Source organism: Scyliorhinus canicula, chromosome 1, assembly GCF_902713615.1.
Source record: "Scyliorhinus canicula chromosome 1, sScyCan1.1, whole genome shotgun sequence".
NCBI classification, from domain to species: Eukaryota; Metazoa; Chordata; class Chondrichthyes; order Carcharhiniformes; family Scyliorhinidae; genus Scyliorhinus; species Scyliorhinus canicula.
The window spans coordinates 312,487,134-312,514,936 of record NC_052146.1 but is presented as its reverse complement, the minus strand read 5'-3'; the positions used below and the strand labels follow the sequence as shown (position 1 = coordinate 312,514,936).

General features: G+C 50.2%; 1 protein-coding gene across 1 annotated transcript in view; it reads right to left on the bottom strand.

Annotated features, from left to right (window-relative positions):
• efr3ba (EFR3 homolog Ba (S. cerevisiae)) overlaps positions 1-27,803 on the bottom strand; it is a 301,549-nt gene that overhangs the window by 106,055 nt on the left and 167,691 nt on the right. Inside the window, exons 14-16 of the mRNA XM_038797345.1 lie at positions 16,154-16,205; positions 14,302-14,474; positions 1,480-1,555 (exon numbers count right to left, since the gene is read on the bottom strand). Of these exons, the coding sequence (XP_038653273.1) occupies positions 1,480-1,555; positions 14,302-14,474; positions 16,154-16,205 (301 nt within the window). The remainder of the gene's footprint in view (positions 1-1,479; positions 1,556-14,301; positions 14,475-16,153; positions 16,206-27,803) is intronic.

Sequence of the window (27,803 nt, the reverse complement as noted above, 5' to 3'; positions counted from 1 at the left end):
GAGGGATATGGAGGGAGACACTGAGGACAGAGGGATATGGAGGGAGGCACTGAGGAACAGAGGGATATGGAGGGAGACACTGAGGACAGAGGGATATGGAGGGAGGCACTGAGGAACAGAGGGATATGGAGGGACAGACTGAGGACAGAGGGATATGGAGGGAACACACTGAGGATAGAGGGATATGGAGGGAGACACTGAGGGACAGAGGGATATGGAGGGAGGGACTGAGGACAGAGGGATATGGAGGGAACACACTGAGGATAGAGGGATATGGAGGGAGGCACTGAGGAACAGAGGGATATGGAGGGAGACACTGAGGACAGAGGGATATGGAGGGAGACACTGAGGGACAGAGTGATATGGAGGGAGACACTGAGGGACAGAGGGATATGGAGGGAGAGTCTGAGGACAGAGGGATATGGAGGGAAACACTGAGGGACAGAGGGATATGGAGGGAGAGTCTGAGGACAGAGGGATATGGAGGGAGACACTGAGGACAGAGGGATATGGAGGGAGACACTGAGGAACAGAGGGATATGGAGGGACAGACTGAGGACAGAGGGATATGGAGGGAGACATTGAGGGACAGAGGGATATGGAGGGAGGGACTGAGGACAGAGGGATATGGAGGGAACACACTGAGGATAGAGGGATATGGAGGGAGACACTGAGGACAGAGGGATATGGAGGGAGACACTGAGGGACAGAGGGATATGGAGGGAGACACTGATGACAGAGGGATATGGAGAGAGACACTGAGGGACAGAGGGATATGGAGGGAGACACTGAGGGACAGAGGGATATGGAGGGAGACACTGAGGACAGAGGGATATGGAGGGAGGCACTGAGGGTCAGAGTGATATGGAGGGCCAGACTGAGGACAGAGGGATATGGAGGGACAGACTGAGGACAGAAGGATATGGAGGGACAGACTGAGGAACAGAGGGATATAGAGAAATACAGCACAGAACAGGCCCTTCGGCCCACGATGTTGTGCCGAACGTTTGTCCTAGGTTAATCATAGATTATCATACAATTTTGGACACAAAGGGCAATTTATCAAGGCCAATCCACCTAAACTGCACATCTTTGGACTGTGGGAGGAAACCGGAGCACCCGGAGGAAACCCACGCACACACGGGGGGGATGTGCAGACTCCGCACAGACAGTGACCCAAGCTGGGAATCGAACCTGGGACCCTGGAGCTGTGAAGCAATTGTGCTATCCACAACCACTGAAATCAAATTTGACCATCTGCCATTTAAACCCCAGCTCTTGCCTTGCCTCTCTGGATTGCTAGTATCATGACAATACATCACTGCCTCCCAATGGTTTGATATACCTGCTCGCTCAGCTTGTCAGCCTGTATTGCTCTCCCTAATCTCAGCCCAATAGCAGGTGCATACTGAATGCAATGCGGAGTTTAGGTTGAACAATCCGGTTCTAACAGTCAGTAAATATCAGAAGAGGACTCACCTTTTTCATGAAGAGAGTATCCTGTCGGGAACACTTGTCAACCTTCAGCATAAGGAGAGAGATATCTGAAACAATACTGAGGAGAAAGACAAAACACCATCCGTCTGAGAATACTCACACAGATACCGACAGGCAAACACAGCACAGGCACACAGATACCGACAGGCAAACACAGCACAGGCACACAGATACCGACAGGCAAACACAGCACAGACACACAGATACCGACAGGCAAACACAGCACAGGCACACAGATACCGACAGGCAAACACAGCACAGACACACAGATACCGACAGGCAAACACAGCACAGGCACACAGATACCGACAGGCAAACACAGCACAGACACACAGATACCGACAGGCAAACACAGCACAGGCACACAGATACCGACAGGCAAACACAGCACAGGCACACAGATACCGACAGGCAAACACAGCACAGGCACACAGATACCGACAGGCAAACACAGCACAGGCACACAGATACCGACAGGCAAACACAGCACAGGCACACAGATACCGACAGGCAAACACAGCACAGACACACAGATACCGACAGGCAAACACAGCACAGGCACACAGATACCGACAGGCAAACACAGCACAGGCACACAGATACCGACAGGCAAACACAGCACAGGCACACAGATACCGACAGGCAAACACAGCACAGACACACAGATACCGACAGGCAAACACAGCACAGGCACACAGATACCGACAGGCAAACACAGCACAGGCACACAGATACCGACAGGCAAACACAGCACAGGACACACAGATACCGACAGGCAACACAGCACAGGCACACAGATACCGACAGGCAAACACAGCACAGGCACACAGATACCGACAGGCAAACACAGCACAGACACACAGATACCGACAGGCAAACACAGCACAGCACACAGATACCGACAGGCAAACACAGCACAGACACACAGATACCGACAGGCAAACACAGCACAGGCACACAGATACCGACAGGCCAAACACAGCACAGACACACAGATACCGACAGGCAAACACAGCACAGACACACAGATACCGACAGGCAAACACAGCACAGACACACAGATACCGACAGGCAAACACAGCACAGGCACACAGATACCGACAGGCAAACACAGCACAGACACACAGATACCGACAGGCAAACACAGCACAGGCACACAGATACCGACAGGCAAACACAGCACAGGCACACAGATACCGACAGGCAAACACAGCACAGGCACACAGATACCGACAGGCAAACACAGCACAGACACACAGATACCGACAGGCAAACACAGCACAGCACACAGATACCGACAGGCAAACACAGCACAGGCACACAGATACCGACAGGCAAACACAGCACAGACACACAGATACCGACAGGCAAACACAGCACAGGCACACAGATACCGACAGGCAAACACAGCACAGGCACACAGATACCGACAGGCAAACACAGCACAGGCACACAGATACCGACAGGCAAACACAGCACAGGCACACAGATACCGACAGGCAAACACAGCACAGGCACACAGATACCGACAGGCAAACACAGCACAGGCACACAGATACCGACAGGCAAACACAGCACAGGCACACAGATACCGACAGGCAAACACAGCACAGGCACACAGATACCGACAGGCAAACACAGCACAGGCACACAGATACCGACAGGCAAACACAGCACAGACACACAGATACCGACAGGCAAACACAGCACAGACACACAGATACCGACAGGCAAACACAGCACAGGCACACAGATACCGACAGGCAAACACAGCACAGACACACAGATACCGACAGGCAAACACAGCACAGGCACACAGATACCGACAGGCAAACACAGCACAGGCACACAGATACCGACAGGCAAACACAGCACAGGCACACAGATACCGACAGGCAAACACAGCACAGCACACAGATACCGACAGGCAAACACAGCACAGGCACACAGATACCGACAGGCAAACACAGCACAGGCACACAGATACCGACAGGCAAACACAGCACAGACACACAGATACCGACAGGCAAACACAGCACAGACACACAGATACCGACAGGCAAACACAGCACAGGCACATAGATACCGACAGGCAAACACAGCACAGGCACACAGATACCGACAGGCAAACACAGCACAGGCACACAGATACCGACAGGCAAACACAGCACAGGCACACAGATACCGACAGGCAAACACAGCACAGGCACACAGATACCGACAGGCAAACACAGCACAGGCACACAGATACCGACAGGCAAACACAGCACAGGCACACAGATACCGACAGGCAAACACAGCACAGACACACAGATACCGACAGGCAAACACAGCACAGACACACAGATACCGACAGGCAAACACAGCACAGACACACAGATACCGACAGGCAAACACAGCACAAACACAGATACCGACAGGCAAACACAGCACAGACACACAGATACCGACAGGCAAACACAGCACAGGCACACAGATACCGACAGGCAAACACAGCACAGACACACAGATACCGACAGGCAAACACAGCACAGACACACAGATACCGACAGGCAAACACAGCACAGACACACAGATACCGACAGGCAAACACAGCACAGGCACACAGATACCGACAGGCAAACACAGCACAGGCACACAGATACCGACAGGCAAACACAGCACAGACACACAGATACCGACAGGCTAACACAGCACAGGCACACAGATACCGACAGGCAAACACAGCACAGGCACACAGATACCGACAGGCAAACACAGCACAGACACACAGATACCGACAGGCAAACACAGCACAGGCACACAGATACCGACAGGCAAACACAGCACAGGCACACAGATACCGACAGGCAAACACAGCACAGGCACACAGATACCGACAGGCAAACACAGCACAGGCACACAGATACCGACAGGCAAACACAGCACAGACACACAGATACCGACAGGCAAACACAGCACAGGCACACAGATACCGACAGGCAACACAGCACAGGCACACAGATACCGACAGGCAAACACAGCACAGACACACAGATACCGACAGGCAAACACAGCACAGACACACAGATACCGACAGGCAAACACAGCACAGGCACACAGATACCGACAGGCAAACACAGCACAGGCACACAGATACCGACAGGCAAACACAGCACAGACACACAGATACCGACAGGCAAACACAGCACAGGCACACAGATACCGACAGGCAAACACAGCACAGGCACACAGATACCGACAGGCAAACACAGCACAGACACACAGATACCGACAGGCAAACACAGCACAGACACACAGATACCGACAGGCAAACACAGCACAGGCACACAGATACCGACAGGCAAACACAGCACAGGCACACAGATACCGACAGGCAAACACAGCACAGACACACAGATACCGACAGGCAAACACAGCACAGACACACAGATACCGACAGGCAAACACAGCACAGGCACACAGATACCGACAGGCAAACACAGCACAGGACACACAGATACCGACAGGCAAACACAGCACAGACACACAGATACCGACAGGCAAACACAGCACAGGCACACAGATACCGACAGGCAAACACAGCACAGACACACAGATACCGACAGGCAAACACAGCACAGACACACAGATACCGACAGGCAAACACAGCACAGGCACACAGATACCGACAGGCAAACACAGCACAGGCACACAGATACCGACAGGCAAACACAGCACAGACACACAGATACCGACAGGCAAACACAGCACAGGCACACAGATACCGACAGGCAAACACAGCACAGGCACACAGATACCGACAGGCAAACACAGCACAGGCACACAGATACCGACAGGCAAACACAGCACAGACACACAGATACCGACAGGCAAACACAGCACAGGCACACAGATACCGACAGGCAAACACAGCACAGACACACAGATACCGACAGGCAAACACAGCACAGGCACACAGATACCGACAGGCAAACACAGCACAGGCACACAGATACCGACAGGCAAACACAGCACAGGCACACAGATACCGACAGGGCAAACACAAGCACAGACACACAGATACCGACAGGCAAACACAGCACAGACACACAGATACCGACAGGCAAACACAGCACAGACACACAGATACCGACAGGCAAACACAGCACAGACACACAGATACCGACAGGCAAACACAGCACAGGCACACAGATACCGACAGGCAAACACAGCACAGGCACACAGATACCGACAGGCAAACACAGCACAGGCACACAGATACCGACAGGCAAACACAGCACAGGCACACAGATACCGACAGGCAACACAGCACAGGCACACAGATACCGACAGGCAAACACAGCACAGACACACAGATACCGACAGGCAAACACAGCACAGGCACACAGATACCGACAGGCAAACACAGCACAGGCACACAGATACCGACAGGCAAACACAGCACAGGCACACAGATACCGACAGGCAAACACAGCACAGGCACACAGATACCGACAGGCAAACACAGCACAGGCACACAGATACCGACAGGCAAACACAGCACAGACACACAGATACCGACAGGCAAACACAGCACAGACACACAGACACCGACAGGCAAACACAGCACAGACACACAGATACCGACAGGCAAACACAGCACAGACACACAGATACCGACAGGCAAACACAGCACAGGCACACAGATACCGACAGGCAAACACAGCACAGACACACAGATACCGACAGGCAAACACAGCACAGACACACAGATACCGACAGGCAAACACAGCACAGGCACACAGATACCGACAGGCAAACACAGCACAGGCACACAGATACCGACAGGCAAACACAGCACAGACACACAGATACCGACAGGCAAACACAGCACAGGCACACAGATACCGACAGGCAAACACAGCACAGGCACACAGATACCGACAGGCAAACACAGCACAGCACACAGATACCGACAGGCAAACACAGCACAGGCACACAGATACCGACAGGCAAACACAGCACAGGCACACAGATACCGACAGGCAAACACAGCACAGGCACACAGATACCGACAGGCAAACACAGCACAGACACACAGATACCGACAGGCAAACACAGCACAGGCACACAGATACCGACAGGCAAACACAGCACAGGACACACAGATACCGACAGGCAAACACAGCACAGGCACACAGATACCGACAGGCAAACACAGCACAGACACACAGATACCGACAGGCAAACACAGCACAGGACACACAGATACCGACAGGCAAACACAGCACAGGCACACAGATACCGACAGGCAAACACAGCACAGGCACACAGATACCGACAGGCAAACACAGCACAGGCACACAGATACCGACAGGCAAACACAGCACAGGCACACAGATACCGACAGGCAAACACAGCACAGGCACACAGATACCGACAGGCAAACACAGCACAGACACACAGATACCGACAGGCAAACACAGCACAGACACACAGACACCGACAGGCAAACACAGCACAGACACACAGATACCGACAGGCAAACACAGCACAGACACACAGATACCGACAGGCAAACACAGCACAGGCACACAGATACCGACAGGCAAACACAGCACAGACACACAGATACCGACAGGCAAACACAGCACAGACACACAGATACCGACAGGCAAACACAGCACAGGCACACAGATACCGACAGGCAAACACAGCACAGACACACAGATACCGACAGGCAAACACAGCACAGGCACACAGAGGTGCTGAGGCAAACACAGACATCTTGAACACACACAACACAGAGACAATCAGAGACAGATAAAGACACACAGCCATAAATAGACAGATGTGCACATGTGCAGAGGCACAATGGTGCTTTTTAGATTGGAAAAAACTATTGTTAGTAAAACAAAGGTAGCTTTCAGAGATTTATCTTTATATTGGTAAACATTAGAAATAGGTATAGTTTTAATGTTTCTGTGCCTGGAAGGGGAAAACCTCTAGTTAGATTCATGCTGGACAAATGTGTTTGCATGTGGCTGGTTTAGCACAGTGGGCTAAACAGCTGGCTTATAATGCAGAACAAGGCAGAAGCGAGGGTTCAATTCCCGTACCAGCCTCCCAAAATAGGTGTCGGAATGTGGTGAAGAGGGGCTTTTCACAGTAACTTCATTGAAGCCCACTTGTGACAATACGCAATTATATTATATTATTTATGTGTGGGGATTGCTTCAGTTCCAACTGTGTTTCTATTATGCTTAAGGAGGGCTAAAGCATGAAGAGTAAATAAATGGCACAAGCATGTAGCCATTGCTTAGCAACTGGAGGTCCTTGTAAGGTAAACAGCTTTTAAGTCTCAGTTTAGGTAATTTGAGAGGAATTGGAGACAGGATCGGGGAGCGAACATCTCTCAACTCTGCAAGACGAAAGACTAGATCGAACTGCAGCTGCAAAGAGGCACGCTTCCTAAACTACAAGTTATAGTCCAGAGAACCAGGGAATTGGGACAGAAAGATTGCCGAAGAAGTGTGGGGCAAGTGAACAGAGGCCAAGGTATTGTTCAGAGGAATTCAAGAAAGAGTAAACAAAGTGTTCTGAGTTAAAGAGACAATTGCAGTAACAAGATTTAAAGTGGGACAGCAGACTTCAGAGGTAGGTGAAATGTTTGGTGTCATTTAAATACAGTTTGGGAGTTAAGAGTTAAAGCAACTGTGAACAGCCATCAAGACAAAGAAATCCTAAAGGGATTGGTGTGAAATGGTGGACTGGATTCAATATTAAAAGTGGAGAGGAAACTTTGCTTGAAATTGTCATTTTCAAAACCTGGACTGGATTTCAGAATGCAAACTGCTAAGGGAAAGCTTTACAATGAGAGAAGAATTTAGGCCGGGATTCTCCAAAAACGCGGCTAAGTGTCAATTGCAAACCCAGCGAGTCCTGCACTGTTTCCCATTGCGTTCCACGTGGTGCCGTTGCTAGACCCTTAATAGTAGCAGAATCAGTCGAGGTGCGGCGCCAGTTTTGCTGTCGTGGAACTCCACGAATTCTGCCCCAGCATCAACAGTCTCAGAAACGGAGAAACCTGTCCCTAACATGTTGAGCCAGGGTTCCATTCTGGCATTTTCCCATTCAATGATAGTACCAACGTGAATCGTAGCACTATACAGTGAGGTTGTCGAGGAGATGGTACTGGAACTACAATTTTTCTTGATCGTTATTCGTTATGTAGACCATAGTGTCGAGGGAACAACTTCAAGTATTGAAGTATTGCGAACATTCATCTGCACACAAGATGGAATCATTGTGGACCGTGTCTTCTCATGGCCTGCCAGCTTTACAAGAATGTTTTTTGCTGTCTAGTTGCGTGGTTTTCAAAGTTCATATTTCATTCAGATTTCCAATGCAGAGTAATCCATAAGCACTCCTATCTCAATGTCACATGACAATATGGTGGAATTTGATGATTTATCATCAAGTTCAGGTGGCAGATCCTATGAAATGCTGTTTTCTAACAGTGCTTCTTCCCGCTGTTTCATGAATCTTGTGCACATCTGGCACTGGCCTTGAATTCTCAAATAGCATCTTTATTCACTTCTCTGAGGGGATAGAGTTGGAGGACTCTGCGGTTGATAAAAAGGACAATTTTGTGGATGATTGGTGACCCATTCAGTCATTTTGTTACTCCAGTTGAAATTAATTTACTCACTTGCAATTCTTTCCTAAAGGCATCGCGATAGATTATATGGTCCACATCAGTCTTGTTGATTCCCTGAAACATTTGCATTCGTATTGGCAGAGCTAAAGAATAACGCTTCCTGTTTGCGCCTTTAAATGAATGAAATGTAGTAATTACAGTGAAGGGTCTGATATCCTCAATGGGGTTTGTTCGCTGAAAAATTAGCATTGTCATTTTCAGGAGGTTTATGAAAAATTACGTTGTTTCAGGTCAAAAGTCACAACATCGACTTTTGCAGGAACCCCCGGGGGATTTTCGGCGGGAGCAGTGTCCAGGGGCCTGTCGGGAAGGTAAGTTTAACCTTTAAAAACTTACCTTTAGAGCTGCAGGAAGTCGGCCGTGGGGATATCTGGGAAGATTTGTTAGTACCTGTATGAATGTTGGGCGGTTGCTAAACCCGAGACACTACACTTGTAGTGTCCCCCACCCTTCCACCTCCTCTAACCTAAGGGGTTGAGTGAATATCAGGTAAGCTCTTCCTTTCTTTTTCTTGTTTTATCTGGAGGGGATGGCAGGGAAGGCAGTACAATGCTCCTCCTGCAGAATGTTTGAGGTGAGGGACGCCGTCAGTGTCCCTGCTGATTTCATCTGTGGGAAGTGCAGCCATCTCCAGCTCCTCAGAAACCGTGTTAGGGAACTGGAGCTGGAGCTGGATGAACTTCGGATCATTCGGGAGGCAGAGGTGGTCATAGATAGGGGCCTGTCTGGAAGGTAAGTTTAACTTTTAAAAACTTACCTTGCAGGAGAAGCGGCCTTCAGATTTTCGGCGGGAGCATTGTCCAGGGGCCTGTCCCACATCAGGGATGTAGTTATTCCGAAGAATAAAGATAGATGGGTGACGGTGAGAGGGGCTGGGAGGAAGCAGTCAGTACAGGGATCCCCTGTGGTCGTTCCCCTTAGTAACCAGTATACCGCTTTGGATACTGTTGGGGGGGGGGGGGGGGGACTTACCAGGGGTCAGCCATGGGGTACAGGTCTCTGGCACAGAGTCTGACCCTGTTGCTCAGAAGGGAAGGGGGAGAGGAGTAGAACATTAGTCATTGGAGACTCCATAGTTAGGGGGATAGATAGGATATTCTGTGGGAACGAGAGAGACTCGTGGTTGGTGTGTTGCCTCCCGGGTGCCAGGGTCCGCGATGCCTCAGATCGTGTTTTCGGGATCCTTAAGGGGGAGTTGGGCAGCCCCAAGTCGTGGTCCACATAGGTACCAACGATATAGGTAGGAGAAGGGATAGGGATGTAAGACAGGAATTCAGGGAGCTAGGGTGGAAACTTAGATCTAGGACAGAGTTATTATCTCTGGGTTGTTACCCGTGCCACGTGCTAGCGAGACGGGGAATAGGGAGAGAGAGCAGTTGAACACGTGGCTACAGGGATGGTGCAGGAGGGAGGGTTTCAGATTCCTGGACAATTGGGGCTCATTCTGGGGTAGGTGGGACCTCTACAAACGGGATGGTCTACACCTGGACTAGAGGGGTACCAATATCCTGGGGGGGAGGTTTGCTAATGCTCTTCGGGAGGGTTTAAACTAATTCAGCAGGGGATAGGGAACCTGATTTGTAGCTCCAGTATACAGGAGGTTGAGAGTAGTGAGGTCATGAGTAAGGTTTCAAAGTTGCACGAGTGTACCGGCAGGAAGGAAGGTGGTTTAAAGTATGTCTACTTCAATGCCAGGAACATCCGGAATAAGGTGGGTGAGCTTGCGGCATGGGTTGGTACCTGGGGCATCGATGTTGTGGCCATTTCGGAGACATAGATAGAGCAGGGACAGGAATGGTTGTTGCAGGTGCCGGGGTTTAGATATTTCAGTGAGCTCAGGGAAGGTGGTAAAAGAGGGGGAGAGGTGGCATTGTTAGTCAAGGACAGTATTATCCCGTACCAGCCTCCGCGGACAGGCGCCGGAATGTGGCGACTAGGGGCTTTTCACAGTAACTTCATTGAAGCCTACTCGTGACAATAAGCGATTTTCATTTCATTATTACGGTGGCAGAAAGGACTTTTGATGAGGACTCGAATGCTGAGGTAGTATGGGCTGAGGTTAGAAACAGGAAAGGAGAGGTCACCCTGTTGGGAGTTTTCTATAGGCCTCCGAAAAGTTCCAGAGATGTAGAGGAAAGGATGGCAAAGATAATTCTGGATAGGAGCGAAAATAACAGGGTAGTTGTTATGGGGGACTTTAACTTTCCAAATATTGATTGGATACGCTATAGTTTGAGGACTTTAGATGGGTCCGTTTTTGTCCAATGTGTGCAGGAGGGTTTCCTGACGCAGTATGTAGACAGGCCAACGAGAGGCGAGGCCATATTGGATTTGGTACTGGGTAATGAACCAGGACAGGTGTTAGATTTGGAGGTAGGGGAGCATTTTGGTGATAGTGACCACAATTCAGTTACGTTTACTTTAGCGATGAAAAGGGATAGGTATATACCGCAGGGAAAGAGTTGTATCTGGGCGAAAGGCAATTATGATGCGATGAGGCAAGACTTAGGATGCATCGGATGGAGAGGAAAACTGCAGGGGATGGACACAATGGAAATGTGGAGCTTGTTCAAGGAACAGCTACTGCGTGACCTTGATAAGCATGTACCTGTCAGGCAGGGAGGAAGTCGTTGAGCGAGGGAACCATGGGTTACTAAAGTAGTTGAAACACTTGTCAAGAGGAAGAAGGAGGCTTATGTAAAGATAATATGTGAAGGTTCATTTAGGGCGCTCAAGAGTTACAAGTTAGCTAGGAAGGACCTAAAGAGAGAGCTAAGACGAGTAAGGAGGGGACATGAGAAGTCTTTGGCAGGTAGGATCAAGGATAACCCTAAAGCTTTCTATAGGTATGTCAGGAATAAAAGAATGACTAGGGTAAGAGTAGGGCCAGTCAAGGACAGTAGTGGGAAGTTGTGCGTGGAGTCCGAGGAGATAGGAGAGGTGCTAAATGAATTTTTTCGTCAGTATTCACACAGGAAAAAGACAATGTTGTCGAAGAGAATACTGAGATACAGGCTACTAGACTAGAAGGGCTTGAGATTCATAAGGAGGAGGTGTTAGCAATTCTGGAAAGTGTGAAAGTCCCCTGGGCTGGATGGGATTTATCCTAGGATTCTCTGGGAAGCTAGGGAGGAGATTGCTGAGCCTTTGATCGTTATGTCATCATTGTCTACAGCCAGAAGACTGGAGGATAGCAAATGTTGCCCCTTGTTCAAGATGGGGAGTAGAGACAACCCCGGTAACTATAGACCAGTGAGCCTTACTTCTGTTGTGGGCAAAGTCTTGGAAAGGTTTATAAGAGATCGGATGTATAATCATCGAGAAAGGAATAATTTGATTAGGGATAGTCAAAACGGTTTTGTGAAGGGTAGGTCGTGCCTCACAAACCTTATTGAGTTCTTTGATAAGGTGACCAAACAGGTGGAAGAGGGTAAAGCAGTTGATGTGGTGTATATGGATTTCAGTAAAGCGTTTGATAAGGTTCCCCACGGTAGGCTATTGCAGAAAATACGGAGGCATGGGATTCAGGGTGATTTAGCAGTTTGGATCAGAAATTGGCTCGCTGTAAGAAGGCAAAGGGTGGTGGTTGATTGGAAATGATCAGACTGGAGTCCTGTTATTAGTGGTGTACCACAAGGATCTGTTTAGGGGCCAATGTTGTTTGTCATTTTTATAAATGACTTGGAGGAGGGCGTAGAAGGATGGGTGAGTAAATTTGCAGATGACACTAAAGTCGGTGGAGTTGTGGACAGTGCAGAAGGATGTTACAAGTTACAGAGGGACATAGAAAAAGCTGCAGGGCTGGGCTGACAGGTGGCAAATTGAGTTGAATTCAGAAAAGTGTGAGGTGATTCATTCTGAAAGGAATAACAGGAAGACAGAGCACTGGGCTAATGGTAAGATTCTTGGTAGTGTGGATGAGCAGATAGATCTCAGTGTCCATGTCCATAGATCCCTGAAAGTTGCCACCCAGGTTGAGAGTGTTGTTAAGAAGGCGTACGGTGTGTTAGCTTTTATTGGTAGAGGAATTGAGTTTCGGAGCCATGAGGTCATGTTGCAGTTATACAAAACTCTGGTGCGGCCGCATTTGGAGTATTGCGTGCAATTCTGGTCGCCGCATTATAGGAAGGATGTGGAAGCATTGGAAAGGGTGCAGAGGAGATTTACAGGATGTTGCCTGGTATGGAGGGAAGATCTTATCAGGAAAGGCTGAGGGACTTGAGGCTGTTTTCGTTAGAGAGAAGAAGATTAAGAGGTGACTTAATTGAGGCATACAAGATGATCAGAGGATTAGATAGGGTGGGCATTGAGAGCCTTTTTCCTCGGATGGTGATGTCTAGCACAAGGGGACATAGCTTTAAATTGAGGGGAGATAGATATAGGACAGATGTCAGAGGTAGGTTCTTTACTCAGAGAGTAGTTAGGGTGCGGAATGCCCTGCCTGCAACAGTAGTGGACTCGCCAACACTAAACGCATTCAAATGGTCATTGGATAGACATATGGACAATAAGGGAATAGTGTAGATGGGCTTTAGAGGGGTTTCACAGGACGGCGCAACATCGAGGGCCGAAGGGCCTGTACTGCGCTGTAATGTTCTATGTTCTATGTGTAGGGCAGGTTGAGAAAGTGATTAAAAAGGCACACAAATCCTAAACTTCAGAAATAGAACTTTAGAAGCTAGTGATTTGAAACAAACCTGTTGGACTTTAACCTGGTGTTGTAAGACTTCTTACTGTGCTCACCCCAGTCCAACGCCAGCATCTCCACATTTAGAAATAGAGGCAGAGTACAGAGCAAATGTGATGAACCTTTCCAAAATCCTGTTTTAGCCTCAACTGGAATGTTGTGTCTGATTCTGGGCACCTCACTTCAGGAAGAATGTGAATATTCTGGAGGGGGTTCAGGAAAGATTTACAGGAAAGGCTCCGGGAATGAGGGACTTCAGTGACAAGGATAGGTTGAGAAATTGGGCTTGTTCTCAGAGAGAAGAGATGTTTGAAAGGAGATTTGTAGATATATCCAAAATCATGAGGACAGAACAGACAGAACAGACGTGTGCAGTAACCATTCTATCAATGCAATACTTTCACTTGGGACATACCTGACGTGAGAGAACTTATGTCTGTTTCCTTGGCGATCGATCAGGCTGAGGAGGATCTCGATGACGAGGAGGCGAAGTTCAGCATCCTCCATTAATGAGGCAGAGAGGAGGGGTTCCAGGAAGGAGGTGGGCAGAGTTGCCAACAGGTTAGTGCTTTGGAATCCAATTGTCACCTTAGGGCAATGTCAATGAAATAGACAAAATGAAATACTGCAACCAAATTCTCATTGGACCCTCAGAGGAGGAATATAAAATACTTGAAAATAGCTCAAATAGAACATTTTCACCTCCTTCCACTGACACACTCAGCTTTTCATTTTTAAATCAAAAGTTCAGCCCAAATTTGTCCCGGTGAGCGATATCCGCCAGGACAGATCAGAATGCTTACCCCCTTCCCGACATGCACTGTCCCTATCAAACATTCCCAGGACAGGTACAGCACGGGGTTAGATACAGAGTAAAGCTTCCTCTACACTGTCCCCATCAAACACTCCCAGGACAGGTACAGCACGGGGTTAGATACAGAGTAAAGCTCCCTCTACACTGTCCCCATCAAACACTCCCAGGACAGGTACAGCACCGGGTTAGATACAAAGTAAAGCTCCCTCTACACTGTCCCCATCAAACACTCCCAGGACTGGTACAGCACGGGGTTAGATAGAGAGTAAAGCTCCCTCTACACTGTCCCCATCAAACACTCCCAGGACAGGTACAGCACGGGGTTAGATACAGAGTAAAGCTCCCTCTACACTGTCCCCATCAAACACTCCCAGGACAGGTACAGCACGGGGTTAGATACAGAGTAAAGCTCCCTCTACACTGTCCCCATCAAACACTCCCAGGACAGATACAGCAAGGGGTTAGATACAGAGTAAAGCTTCCTCTACACTGTCCCCATCAAACACTCCCAGGATAGGTACAGCACGGGGTTAGATACAGAGTAAAGCTCCCTCTACACTGTCCCCATCAAACACTCCCAGGACAGGTACAACACGGGGTTGGATACAGAGTAAAGCTCCCTCTACACTGTCCCCATCAAACACTCCCAGGACAGGTACAGCACGGGGTTAGATGCAGAGTAAAGCTCCCTCTACACTGTCCCCATCAAACACTCCCAGGACAGGTACAGCACGGGGTTAGATACAGAGTAAAGCTCCCTCTACACTGTCCCCATCAAACACTCCCAGGACGGGTACAGCACGGGGTTAGATACAGAGTAAAGCTCCCTCTACACTGTCCCCATCAAACACTCCCAGGACGGGTACAGCACGGGGTTAGATACAGAGTAAAGCTCCCTCTGCACTGTCCCTATCAAACACTCCCAGGACAGGTACAGCACGGGGTTAGATACAGAGTAAAGCTGCCTCTACACTGTCCCCATCAAACACTCCCAGGACAGGTACAACACGGGGTTAGATAGAGTAAAGCTCCCTCTACACTGTCCCCATCAAACACTCCCAGGACAGGTACAGCACGGGGTTAGATACAGAGTAAAGCTGCCTCTACACTGTCCCCATCAAACACTCCCAGGACAGGTACAACACGGGGTTAGATAGAGTAAAGCTCCCTCTACACTGTCCCCATCAAACACTCCCAGGACAGGTACAGCACGGGGTTAGATACAGAGTAAAGCTCCCTCTACACTGTCCCCATCAAACACTCCCAGGACGGGTACAACATGACATATAACAGGGAACCGTGCATTATGAGAGTTTCCGTTGTGAATTTTGTACTGGAGCTGTAAGGCTGGTTGGGCCCAGTTATATGTTTGGTGGTTTTGGTGTGAATGACTGAGTAACATTCGGATTTTACAATGTGTGTGGGACGGAGGGAATATTGTCCAGAATCCTACCTGCAGGAGGGATTTCAGCAGCATCAACTGAATCATACGGTTCCCATTATCCCTGAAACAGGAAGCAGAAAATAAATGAGTGCGTTGTCCCAGGCTGGTTTCACTGCATTGGGGTTAAACTCCTGCAGCAATCCGTCTGTTCACAGTGGCCACTGGTACAGGGGGAGGCAGCTCAGAGTCACACATATCCTGTTGGCAGCTCAGCTCCTGCACACGGCCACGATGTTTCGGCTGATGTCTGGTTTAGCCGCCAGCTTTGCACAAACCTGTAACTATTCCTCCCCATGCAGATTCCATTCCCCTCATCCCCGAGCTTCATATTACACAAATGCTGCATGCAGGCAATCTGATAGATCAGGTAGATCGTGGATATGATGCATCTTGGATATGGTGCACCATGGATATGGTGCATTGTGGATATGGTGCATCGTGGATATGGTGCATCTTGGATATGGTGCACCGTGGATATGGTGCATTGTGGATATGGTGCATCGTGGATATGGTGCATCGTGGATATGGTGCATTGTGGCTATGGCGCACCGTGGATATGGTGCATCGTGGATATGGTGCATCGTGGATATGGTGCATTGTGGCTATGGCGCACCGTGGATATGGTGCATCGTGGATATGGTGCACAGTGGGTATGGTGCATCGTGGATATGGTGCACCGTGGATATGGTGCATCGTGGATATGGTGCACAGTGGGTATGGTGCATCGTGGATATGGTGCACCGTGGATATGGTGCATCGTGGATATGGTGCATCGTGGATATGGTGCACAGTGGGTATGGTGCATCGTGGATATGGTGCACCGTGGATATGGTGCATCGTGGATATGGTGCATCGTGGATATGGTGCATCGTGGATATGGTGCATCGTGGATATGGTGCATCGTGGATATGGTGCACCGTGGATATGGTGCACCGTGGATATGGTGCATCGTGGATATGGTACATCGTGGATATGGTGCACCGTGGATATGGTGCACCGTGGATATGGTGCATCGTGGATATGGTACATCATGGATAGGGTGCACCGTGGATATGGTGCACCGTGGATATGGTGCATCGTGGATATGGTACATCATGATATGGTGCACCGTGGATATGGTGCACCGTGGATATGGTGCATCGTGGATATGGTGCATTGTGGATATGGTGCACCGTGGATATGGTGCACCGTGGATATGGTGCATCGTGGATATGGTACATCGTGGATATGGTGCACCGTGGATATGGTGCACCGTGGATATGGTGCATCGTGGATATGGTACATCATGGATAGGGTGCACCGTGGATATGGTGCACCGTGGATATGGTGCATCGTGGATATGGTACATCATGATATGGTGCACCGTGGATATGGTGCACCGTGGATATGGTGCATCGTGGATATGGTGCATTGTGGATATGGTACATCATGGATATGGTGCACCGTGGATATGGTGCACCGTGGATATGGTGCATCGTGGATATGGTACATCATGGATATGGTGCACCGTGGATATGGTGCACCGTGGATATGGTGCACCGTGGATATGGTGCATCGTGGATATGGTGCACCGTGGATATGGTGCATCGTGGATATGGTGCACCGTGGATATGGTGCACAGTGGGTATGGTGCATCGTGGATATAGTGCATCATGGATATGGTGCATTGTGGATATGGTACATCATGGATATGGTGCATCGTGGATATGGTGCACCGTGGATATGGTGCATCGTGGATATGGTGCATCGTGGATATGGCGTATCGTGGATATGGTGCATCATGGATATGGTGCATCATGGATAAGGTGCATCGTGGATATGGTGCATTGTGGATATGGTGCATCGTGGATATGGCGTATCGTGGATAAGATGCGCTGTGGATATAGTGCATCGTGGATATGGTGCATTGTGGATATGGTGCATTGTGGATATGGTGCATCGTGGATAAGGTGCATTGTGGATATGGTGCATCGTGGATATGGTGCATCGTGGATATGGTGCATTGTGGATATGGTGCATTGTGGATATGGTGCATCGTGGATATGGTGCATCGTGGATATGGTGCATCGTGGATATGGTGCATCGTGGATATGGTGCATCGTGGATATGGTGCATCATGGATATGGTGCATAGAGACCAGTCCAGTGTAACCTTTGTGTCCTCGTTCAGGGCTGATAGAGACCAGTCCAATATAATCTTGATGTCCTTGTTCAGGGCTGATAGAGACCGGTCCAGTATAACCTTGATGTCCTTGTTCAGGGCTGATAGAGACCAGTCCAGTGTAACCTTGATGTCCTTGTTCAGGGCTGATAGAGACCGGTCCAGTATAACCTTGATGTCCTTGTTCAGGGCTGATAGAGACCGGTCCAGTATAACTTTAAGCCAATGGTGTCCTCCAAGATGTCAATGAGTGCTTTGCGCTGACGGGCATCACACGGCCGAAGAGCAACGCCCACAGTAGTCAGTACAGGGGGTCACTAGGCGGGGGCTGCGGGGCATACCGCTGGTAGGGGCAGCGACAGCCGACAGTACCCAGGGTAACCCTGGGCCAGAGGCACCGACAGGGCCAAGAGTGTGGGGATGGGGAGGGAGGGGGAAATGCAGGGGCAGAACCGTGTAGCTCGGTGGACCTGGTTGGCCACGGAGTTAAGCACCAAGCTAGCATGTCGGCCTTACATCCGATGTTGGAATTCAACCAGCCATGGTGGCCTTCCTCCTAGTTCCCGCAGCCCTGGGGGGTGCCCTGCGGCTGTACGAGCTGGAGCTTCTCGAGGGGGAGGAAGCTGCCGCAGCAGAGCGGGCAGCAGCAGAGTGGGCAGCAGTGGAGCGGGCAGAAGTGGAGTGGGCAGCAGCAGAGTGGGCAGCAGCAGAGTGGGCAGCAGTGGAGTGGGCAGCAGCAGAGTGGGCAGCAGTGGAGCGGGCAGCAGCAGAGTGGGCAGCAGTGGAGCGGGCAGCAGCAGAGTGGGCAGCAGTGGAGCGGGCAGCAGCAGAGCGGGCAGCTGTGGAGTGGGCAGCAGCAGAATGGGCAGCAGTGGAGCGGGCAGCAGTGGAGCGGGCAGCAGTGGAGTGGGCAGCAGTGGAGTGGACAGCAGCGGAGTGGACAGCAGTGGAGCGGGCAGCAGTGGAGTGGGCAGCAGCGGAGCAGGCAGCAGCGGAGTGGGCAGCAGTGGAGCGGGCAGCAGTGGAGTGGGCAGCAGTGGAGTGGACAGCAGCGGAGTGGGCAGCATTGGAGCGGACAGCAGCGGAGCGGGCAGCAGTGGAGCGGGCAGCAGCGGAGCGGGAAGCAGCGGAATGGGCAGCAGTGGAGCGGGCAGCAGTGGAGTGGGAAGCAGTGGAGTGGACAGCAACAGAGTTGGCAGCAGTGGAGCGGGCAGCAGTGGAGTGGGCAGCAGTGGAGTGGACAGCAGTGGAGTGGACAGCAACAGAGTGGACAGCAGCGGAGTGGGCAGCAGTGGAGCGGGCAGCAGTGGAGCGGGCAGCAGTGGAGTGGGCAGCAGTGGAGTGGGCAGCAGTGGAGTGGACAGCAGTGGAGCGGGCAGCAGCGGAGCGGGCAGCAGTGGAGCGGGCAGCAGCGGAGTGGGCAGCAGTGGAGTGGGCAGCAGTGGAGTGGACAGCAGCGGAGCGGGCAGCAGTGGAGTGGACAGCAGTGGAGTGGACAGCAGTGGAGCGGGCAGCAGTGGAGCGGGCAGCAGTGGAGTGGGCAGCAGTGGAGCGGGCAGCAGTGGAGCGGGCAGCAGTGGAGCGGGCAGCAGTGGAGTGGGCAGCAGTGGAGCGGGCAGCAGTGGAGTGGACAGCAGTGGAGTGGACAGCAGCGGAGCGGGCAGCAGTGGAGTGGGCAGCAGTGGAGTGGGCAGCAGTGGAGCGGGCAGCAGTGGAGTGGGCAGCAGCGGAGTGGACAGCAGTGGAGTGGGCAGCAGTGGAGTGGACAGCAGTGGACCTGCTGGACCGGGCATGTCAACGGAGACTCCGGCTGAGAAGAGAGACAGTGCGACATATCTGCCAGATCATGACCCACCTGGCACTGCGGAGGTATGGGGGAGGCAATCGGCTCTCGGTGGCTGTCAAGGAGAATGAACACCAGTCCTTGGACAGCAGTGGAGTGGACAGCAGCAGAGTGGGCAGCAGTGGAGCGGGCAGCAGCGGAGTGGGCAGCAGTGGAGTGGACAGCAGTGGAGTGGGCAGCAGCGGAGCGGACAGCAGTGGAGTGGGCAGCAGCGGAGTGGACAGCAGTGGAGTGGGCAGCAGCGGAGTGGACAGCAGTGGAGTGGGCAGCAGTGGAGCGGGCAGCAGTGGAGCGGGCAGCAGCGGAGCGGGCAGCAGCAGAGTGGGCAGCAGCGGAGCGGGCAGCAGTGGAGTGGGCAGCAGTGGAGTGGACAGCAGTGGAGCGGGCAGCAGCGGAGTGGGCAGCAGCGGAGCGGGCAGCAGTGGAGTGGACAGTAGAGGAGCGGGCAGCAGTGGAGTGGACAGCAGTGGAGTGTGCAGCAGCGGAGTGGGCAGCAGTGGAGTGGGCAGCAGTGGAGTGTGCAGCAGCGGAGTGGGCAGCAGTGGAGTGGACAGCAGTGGAGTGGACAGCAGCGGAGTGGACAGCAGTGGAGCGGGCAACAGCGGAGTGGACAGCAGTGGAGTGGACAGCAGTGGAGTGGACAGCAGCGGAGCGGGCAGCAGCGGAGTGGGCAGCAGCGGAGTGGACAGCAGTGGAGTGGACAGCAGTGGAGCGGGCAGCAGTGGAGTGGGCAGCAGCGGAGTGGGCAGCAGCGGAGTGGACAGCAGCGGAGCGGGCAGCAGTGGAGTGGGCAGCAGCAGAGTGGGCAGCAGTGGAGTGGACAGCAGTGGAGCGGGCAGCAGCGGAGCGGGCAGCAGCGGAGCGGGCAGCAGTGGAGCGGGCAGCAGCGGAGTGGACAGTAGAGGAGTGGGCAGCAGCGGAGCGGGCAGCAGTGGAGTGGACAGTAGAGGAACAGGAGGCAGCCACCCAGGATGGAGAGCCAGCTGCCCAACAGGCTGAAGAGGAGGAGGTTCAAAGGGGGCGCCGCATGAGGCCTCGTGGGTACCAGTAGCGCCTGTCATTCGAGGACCTGCTGGACCGGGCATGTCAACGGAGACTCCGGCTGAGAAGAGAGACAGTGCGACATATCTGCCAGATCATGACCCACCTGGCACTGCGGAGGTATGGGGGAGGCAATCGGCTCTCGGTGGCCGTCAAGGAGAATGAACACCAGTCCTTGTCCACCGAGGGAGATGTGGGGGAAGGCGAGAATGGGCAGGACATGGGGCCCGGCCAGGCACGGGAGGCCGCACAACATGTGTGCCAGGGTCACCATGCACAGGGCAATATGATCGCCCCAAGGTTCACCGACTTGGTGGGGAGCGGGGGGTGGGAGACTCGCCAGGGATACGGACATGCATCCCACTGCCACACCACCACCCCCACCACCTGTAACCCTCTCCGTGATACATACCTGCCACATTATGGGGTGGGGGCCCTGACTTGGCAGTGACAGCGGGTTTGGTCCATGGGGATGAAGGATGGTGACGACCTGCTCTGCGATGAGCTCTGGTGCTCCGCATCGTTTGACAATGTCTGACTCATGCCCACGGTAGCACCTTCCACCATCCACCTGGGTGATGCCTGCATGCGAGCGGGCCATTCCATCACACGGTGCCATCAATCCCCTGGGGTAGCGGAGATGGGGGTGGTGGGGGGGATAGAGGGGGGCGGTGGGGCACCGGAGTTTTGAGCGCTGGCTGAACTGCGGAACCTGCGCCAAGCCCACAACATCCGTCCATTCCCCCCCCCCACCGCCCTCTCTGCAGCTATCCCAGACCAGTCCATCCCTCACACCCTTCTGACAGTGCACCGAGGCAGGTTGTAACATTGCGCACAGGTGCGCACAGGTATTCAATGTGAAAACATATATCCAGTCTGTACCCTAGCCCCTATCGCTAAACTGTGCCCTGCACCCGTGCCAACTTAACTGGTGTCTACTATTCTGGCCTTATGGGCCCTAACGCTCGGTCTAGGTGGATACCCAGATGGTACAGCAGGAGTGAAGGCGGCAGCTGCGATTCCTGCCCTGCATCCTGGTTCCCCTTCGGCAAGCGTCTTCTGGGGTGAGCCGGCCTGGCTGCTGCTCGGGTGTCCGGGTGCCACCCTGTTCTACGCATTGCCCACGAGATGCGCCAGGGACAGGAGGTGGGGGGGGGGGGGGGGGGGGGAGGGAGGGGGAGATCATGATGCCTGTCTAAACTAAAACCTACTGTACTTCCAGGGTTAGTAACCCTCTATTCCCAGTCTATTCATGTATACGTCAAGATGCCTTTTAAATGCCAACATCGTATCATTTCTTTTGTATAGTTGTGTTATGGGGCAATTGTAGGCTGTTCGTTTTTGGTGTGAAGTGAAAAGTTTAATATTGTATTTATAATAAAGTTTTGTTTCAGAAATCCCAAATCCCTATTTTGTCAGGCAGTCAATCCTGGAGCGAATAATTCCTCCTGGGGTCTGGTCTGGGATTGTAATAAAATGGGGTGCTCATCCCAGATCCCAGTATAATTCCATGTTTGGATTGGGGTTATTGAACTTAAAGACAGTGAGCGTGTTTGGAATGATTATTTTCATTCAGGGCTTGAAATTTAAATAGGAAATGACCAGAGAGACTTTTTCAGTTGCAAACATTTTCCTGAGTGTGGAAGTGATTACCCGGCATGGTTTACAAAAGGAAGACTAAAGCAAAGCGTTTGGTTTTGGCGGAGAATCTGCAGTTAACCATATCTAAAGACGAGGAAGATAGAGATAACACAAGTCATTGCCCAATATTTACATTTACCAGAGACACAGCCTGAATCATTAGAATTAGCTAAAATTCAATTACAAATGAAACAATTAGAAATTGCAGGAAAAAGATAAACAGAAAGAAATAGAACTGGAGAAATTGGAAATGAAGGAAAAGGAGAGAGGGGCTATGGCGGATGAAACTGAAAAAGAGGGCAAGAAAGGAAAAAGAGAGGACTTTTCAAAAGGAAATGGAAAGGAGGAAGATTGAGGTAAAAATGGAAAGGTTAGGTTTTGTTGGTGATATTAAGGAGAGTTTGCCCAGGTTAAAAAGGAAACCAGTGATAGTGGAAGAGAGGTAAGAAAACATAAGTGTTTTCAATCAAATGCAGTTGGACATGTGAAATCACAGTATTAATGTCTTAAGAAAAGTACTGGGAAGACAGGCGGTAAAACAGGATAAGCCAGTGGGGTTTATTAAAGTGGGAGGAAAATCCATTGTTTGTGTGGAAGAGGTGAAACAGAGTGTACAGTCTGTTCAGAGGTTGGTGGATAAGCAGGTACCAGAACATTTTAAGGATTTTATTTGTGAGGGTAAAGTTTACTTGTGTGTACAAGGTGGAGTAGGTAAGGAGATTAAGATCTTATGGGATACAGGAGCAAGTCATTCTTTAATGATGAGAGACAGGATATGTAGTTTAAAAGGTATATTTCCAGAAAAGGTGGTTATATGTGGATTAGTGGTGAGAGCAGTGGTGTGCCATTATTCAATGTAAGTTTAGACAGTCTGGTGACAAGTGGTGAGTGGTGGTAGAAGTAATAGAAAAATTACCCTTTTTCAGGGGTACAATTTATCCTGGGTAATGATATAACTGGATCACAGGTGGGAGTGATGCTGACTGTGGTTGTAATGCCAGTGAAAAGTAAGACAACTGAGATGTTTTAAGAAGTATATCCGGGAGTAGTAAGAATTCTCTCAACACCAGCTAGTGTTTGAAACAAAGCTGTCGGACTTTAACCTGGTGTTGTAAGACTTCTTACTGTGTTCACCCCAGTCCAACTCTGGCATCTCCACATATATCCGGGAGTGATTCCTGACTGTGTAGTTACCAGATCACAAAGCCACAGGTTCAGACAGGGGGAAGAGAAGTTGAGGAGCGCTGATAGGGAGGCTGAGGTTCAGTTTGACCAGATGGTTTATGAGGTTCCAATCTGGGATCATTTAGGAGTTGGGAAAATTCAAGCAAAAATACAAATACAAAAACATTTTTATTGGCCTGGACTGCATGAGGATGTAGTTGAATTTTGTCGTACATGTCACACATCAGGTAATAGGGAAACTTCAGGCAGTAATCAAACCAGCACCATTATTACCCATTCCAGCATTTGAGGAACCTTTTATTAGGGTCCTAATTGATTGTGTGGAACCCCTGCCTAAAACAAAAAGTGGGGATCAGAATCTGTTGATCATACTAGATTTCCAGAGGGAACTTGATTGTGAAATATTACAGCTAAGATGGTTGTAGATGAGTTAACCAAATGTTTTACTAGACATGGACGATCAAAAGAAATCCAATCAGATCAGGGATCCAATTTTATGTCAAAATTATTCAAGGAAGTTATGGATAGCTCAGAAATAAAGCAATTTAACCCAACTGAGTATCAACCGGAATCACAAGGGGCATTAGAAACAGGTAGAGCATTTTGGATACTGTTGGGGGGGGGGGGGGTAGCCTCTCAGGGACGATACCAGCAACAGCCAGGCCTGTGGCACCATAACTGGTTCTGCTGCAGAGCAGGGTCGGGATAAGTCCAAGCGAGTGATAGTCGTAGGAAACTCGATAGTCAGGAGCACAGGCAGGCGGTTCAGGGATTCTAGGATGGGGCCAGGGTCCTGGGTGTCTCTAAACGACTACAGGACATCCTGAAACAAGAGGGCAAACAGGCAGATGCCATTGTCCACATTGGTACTGATGAGATAGGCAGGAAGAGGGAAGAGGTCCTGCAAAGACAATTCAGGGAGTTAGGTCGAGAGCTAAACAGCAGGACCCCGAGGGCAGTAATCTCAGGATTACTTCCCGTGCCACATGTTAGTGAGGTTGGGACCAGGGAGATAGTACAGTTGAACATGTGGCTGAAGAGTTGGTGTAGGAGGGAGGGCTTCAGATATTTGGATTACTAGGATGTCTTCTGGGGAAGGTGGGAACTGTGCGAGAAAGACGGGTTGCACCTGAACTGGAGAGGGACCTTCTGGGCGGGAGGTTTGCTAGTGCTGTTTGGGAGGGTTGGATTGGATTGGATTGGATTTGTCTTTTGTCACGTGTACTGAGGTACAGTGAAAAGTATTGTTCTGTGTGCAGCTCAAACAGATCATTCCGTACATGAAAGGAAAATACATAACAGGGCAAACATAAAATACACAATGCACATACATAGACATAGGATGTAGTACTACTCGATAGAGAAGATGCTGTTTTTCAGTTAAAGTGCAGTGTGTAGCTTAGTGTCTGATTGGTTGAAGCTGCCCCCACCCTAATTGCTGAGAGGCTGTTATCTGTCAATCACCTGAGGCCTGTTTAGGGGCACATTGTATTCTTCTCTTTGAAGTTTAGGTATTGTTTGAGTCATCGGTTAGCTGAGGTCTGCATAAAAGACAGACAGAAAGCGCACTCAGTAAGCTTGCACATTTCAAGGAGACACATCCGGAGTGAAGCACATCCAGAGTGGGAATTGCAACTTGGTAATTTGGTGCAGTGAGGTAATCAGGAAAGGTAAGTGGAAAATCTAATTCTGCTGTTTTTCAGTTAAAAGTGCAGTGTGTAGCTTAGTGTCTGATTGGTTGAAGCTGCCCCCACCCTAATTGCTGAGAGGCTGTTATCTGTCAGTCACCTGAGGCCTGTTTAGGGGCACAAAGGGCACATTGTATTCTTCTCTTTGAAGTTTAGGTATTTTTTGAGTCATTGGTTAGCTGAGGTCTGCATAAAAGACAGACAGAAAGCGCACTCAGTAAGCTTGCGCTTTTCAAGGAGACACATCCGGAGTGAGGCACATCCAGAGTGGGAATTGCAACTTGGTAATTTGGTGCAGTGAGGTAATTTGGTGCAGAGTGAGAGAAGGTGCTTTTTCGGAGGAGCTTTTTAACCCTGGTAAGTGACTGGTAAGTAGTTTTTCTTTTCATTGTCTAATTTATTTATATTTATTTTGAAATTGTAGTTGTATAAGTTTACCTAAGGTTTAAGACATGGCAGGAGATCCCAGACCCATGTCATGCTCCTCGTGTGTGATGTGGGAGCTCAGGGACACGTCCACTGTCCCTGGCTCTTTCAATTGCAAGAATTGTGTTCAGTTGCAGCTCCTGTTAGACCGCTTGACGGCTCTGGAGCTGCGGATGGACTCACGTTGGCGCATCCGTGATGCTGAGGAGGTCGTGGATAGCAAGAGTAAGAGTAGGAAGGCACGGCAGGTGTCCCCTGCGGTCATCTCCCTGCAAAACAGATATACCGCTTTGGATACTGTTGGGGGAGATGGCTCACCAGGGGAAGGTAGCAGCAAGGTTCATGGCACCGTGGCTGGCTCTGCTGCACAGCAGGGCAGGAAGAAAAATGGCAGGGCTATAGCGATAGGGGACTCGATTGTAAGGGGAATAGACAGGCGGTTCTGTGGATGCAATCGAGACTCCAGGATGGTATGTTGCCTCCCTGGTGCAAGGGTCAAGGATGTCTCGGAGTGGCTGCAGGATATTCTGGGAGGGGAGGGTGAACAGCCAGCTGTCGTGGTGCACATAGGTACCAACGATATCGGTAAAAAAAGGGATGAGGTCCTACAAGGTTGAATCCATTTGGGTGGAAATCAGGAATAGTAAGGCGAAAAAGTCACTGATAGGAGTAGTCTATCTGCCACCAAATAGTAACGTTATGGTGGGGCAAGCAATAAACAAAGAAATAACTGATGCATGTAGAAATGGTACAGCAGTTATCATGGGGGATTTTAATCTACATGTCGATTGGTTTAACCAGGTCGGTCAAGGCAACCTTGAGGGGGAGTTTATAGAATGTATCAGCGATAGTTTCCTAGAACAGTATGTAATGGAACCTATGAGGGAACAAGCGGTCCTAGATCTTGTCCTGTGTAATGAGACAGGATTGATTCATGATCTCATAGTTAGGGATCCACTCGGAAGGAGCGATCACAATATGGTGGAATTTAAAATACAGATGGAGGGTGAGAAAGTAAATACAAATACTAGTGTTTTGTGTTTAAACAAAGGAGATTACAAGGGGATGAGAGAAGAACTAGCTAAGGTAGACTGGGAGCAAAGACTTTATGGTGGAACAGTTGAGGAACAGTGGAGAACCTTCCAAGCAATTTTTCACAGTTCTCAGCAAAGCTTTATACCAACAAAAAGGACGGTAGAAAGAGGGAAAATCGACTGTGGATATCTAAGGAAATAAGGGAGAGTATCAAATTGAAGGAAAAAGCATATAAAGTGGCAAAGATTGGTGGGAGATTAGAGGACTGGGAAATCTTTAGGGGGCAACAGAAAGCTACTAAAAAAGCTATAAAGAAGAGTAAGATAGAATATGAGAGTAAACTTGCTCAGAATATAAAAACAGACAGTAAAGGTTTTTACAAATATATAAAACAAAAAAGAGTGGCTAAGGTAAATGAGGCTATGACAGGTGAGGACCTTGAGAGGATTGTTATCACTAAGGAGGTAGTGATGTTTATTGTATATATTGTATATATTATATACATTGTATATATTGTGGTGTCATTGTATATCTTGTATTGCCCTATTATGTATTCTCATGTATTTTCTTGAATTCTGTTTAATTCCCTTTTCTTCCCATGTACTGAATGATCTGTTGAGCTGCTTGCAGAAAAATACTT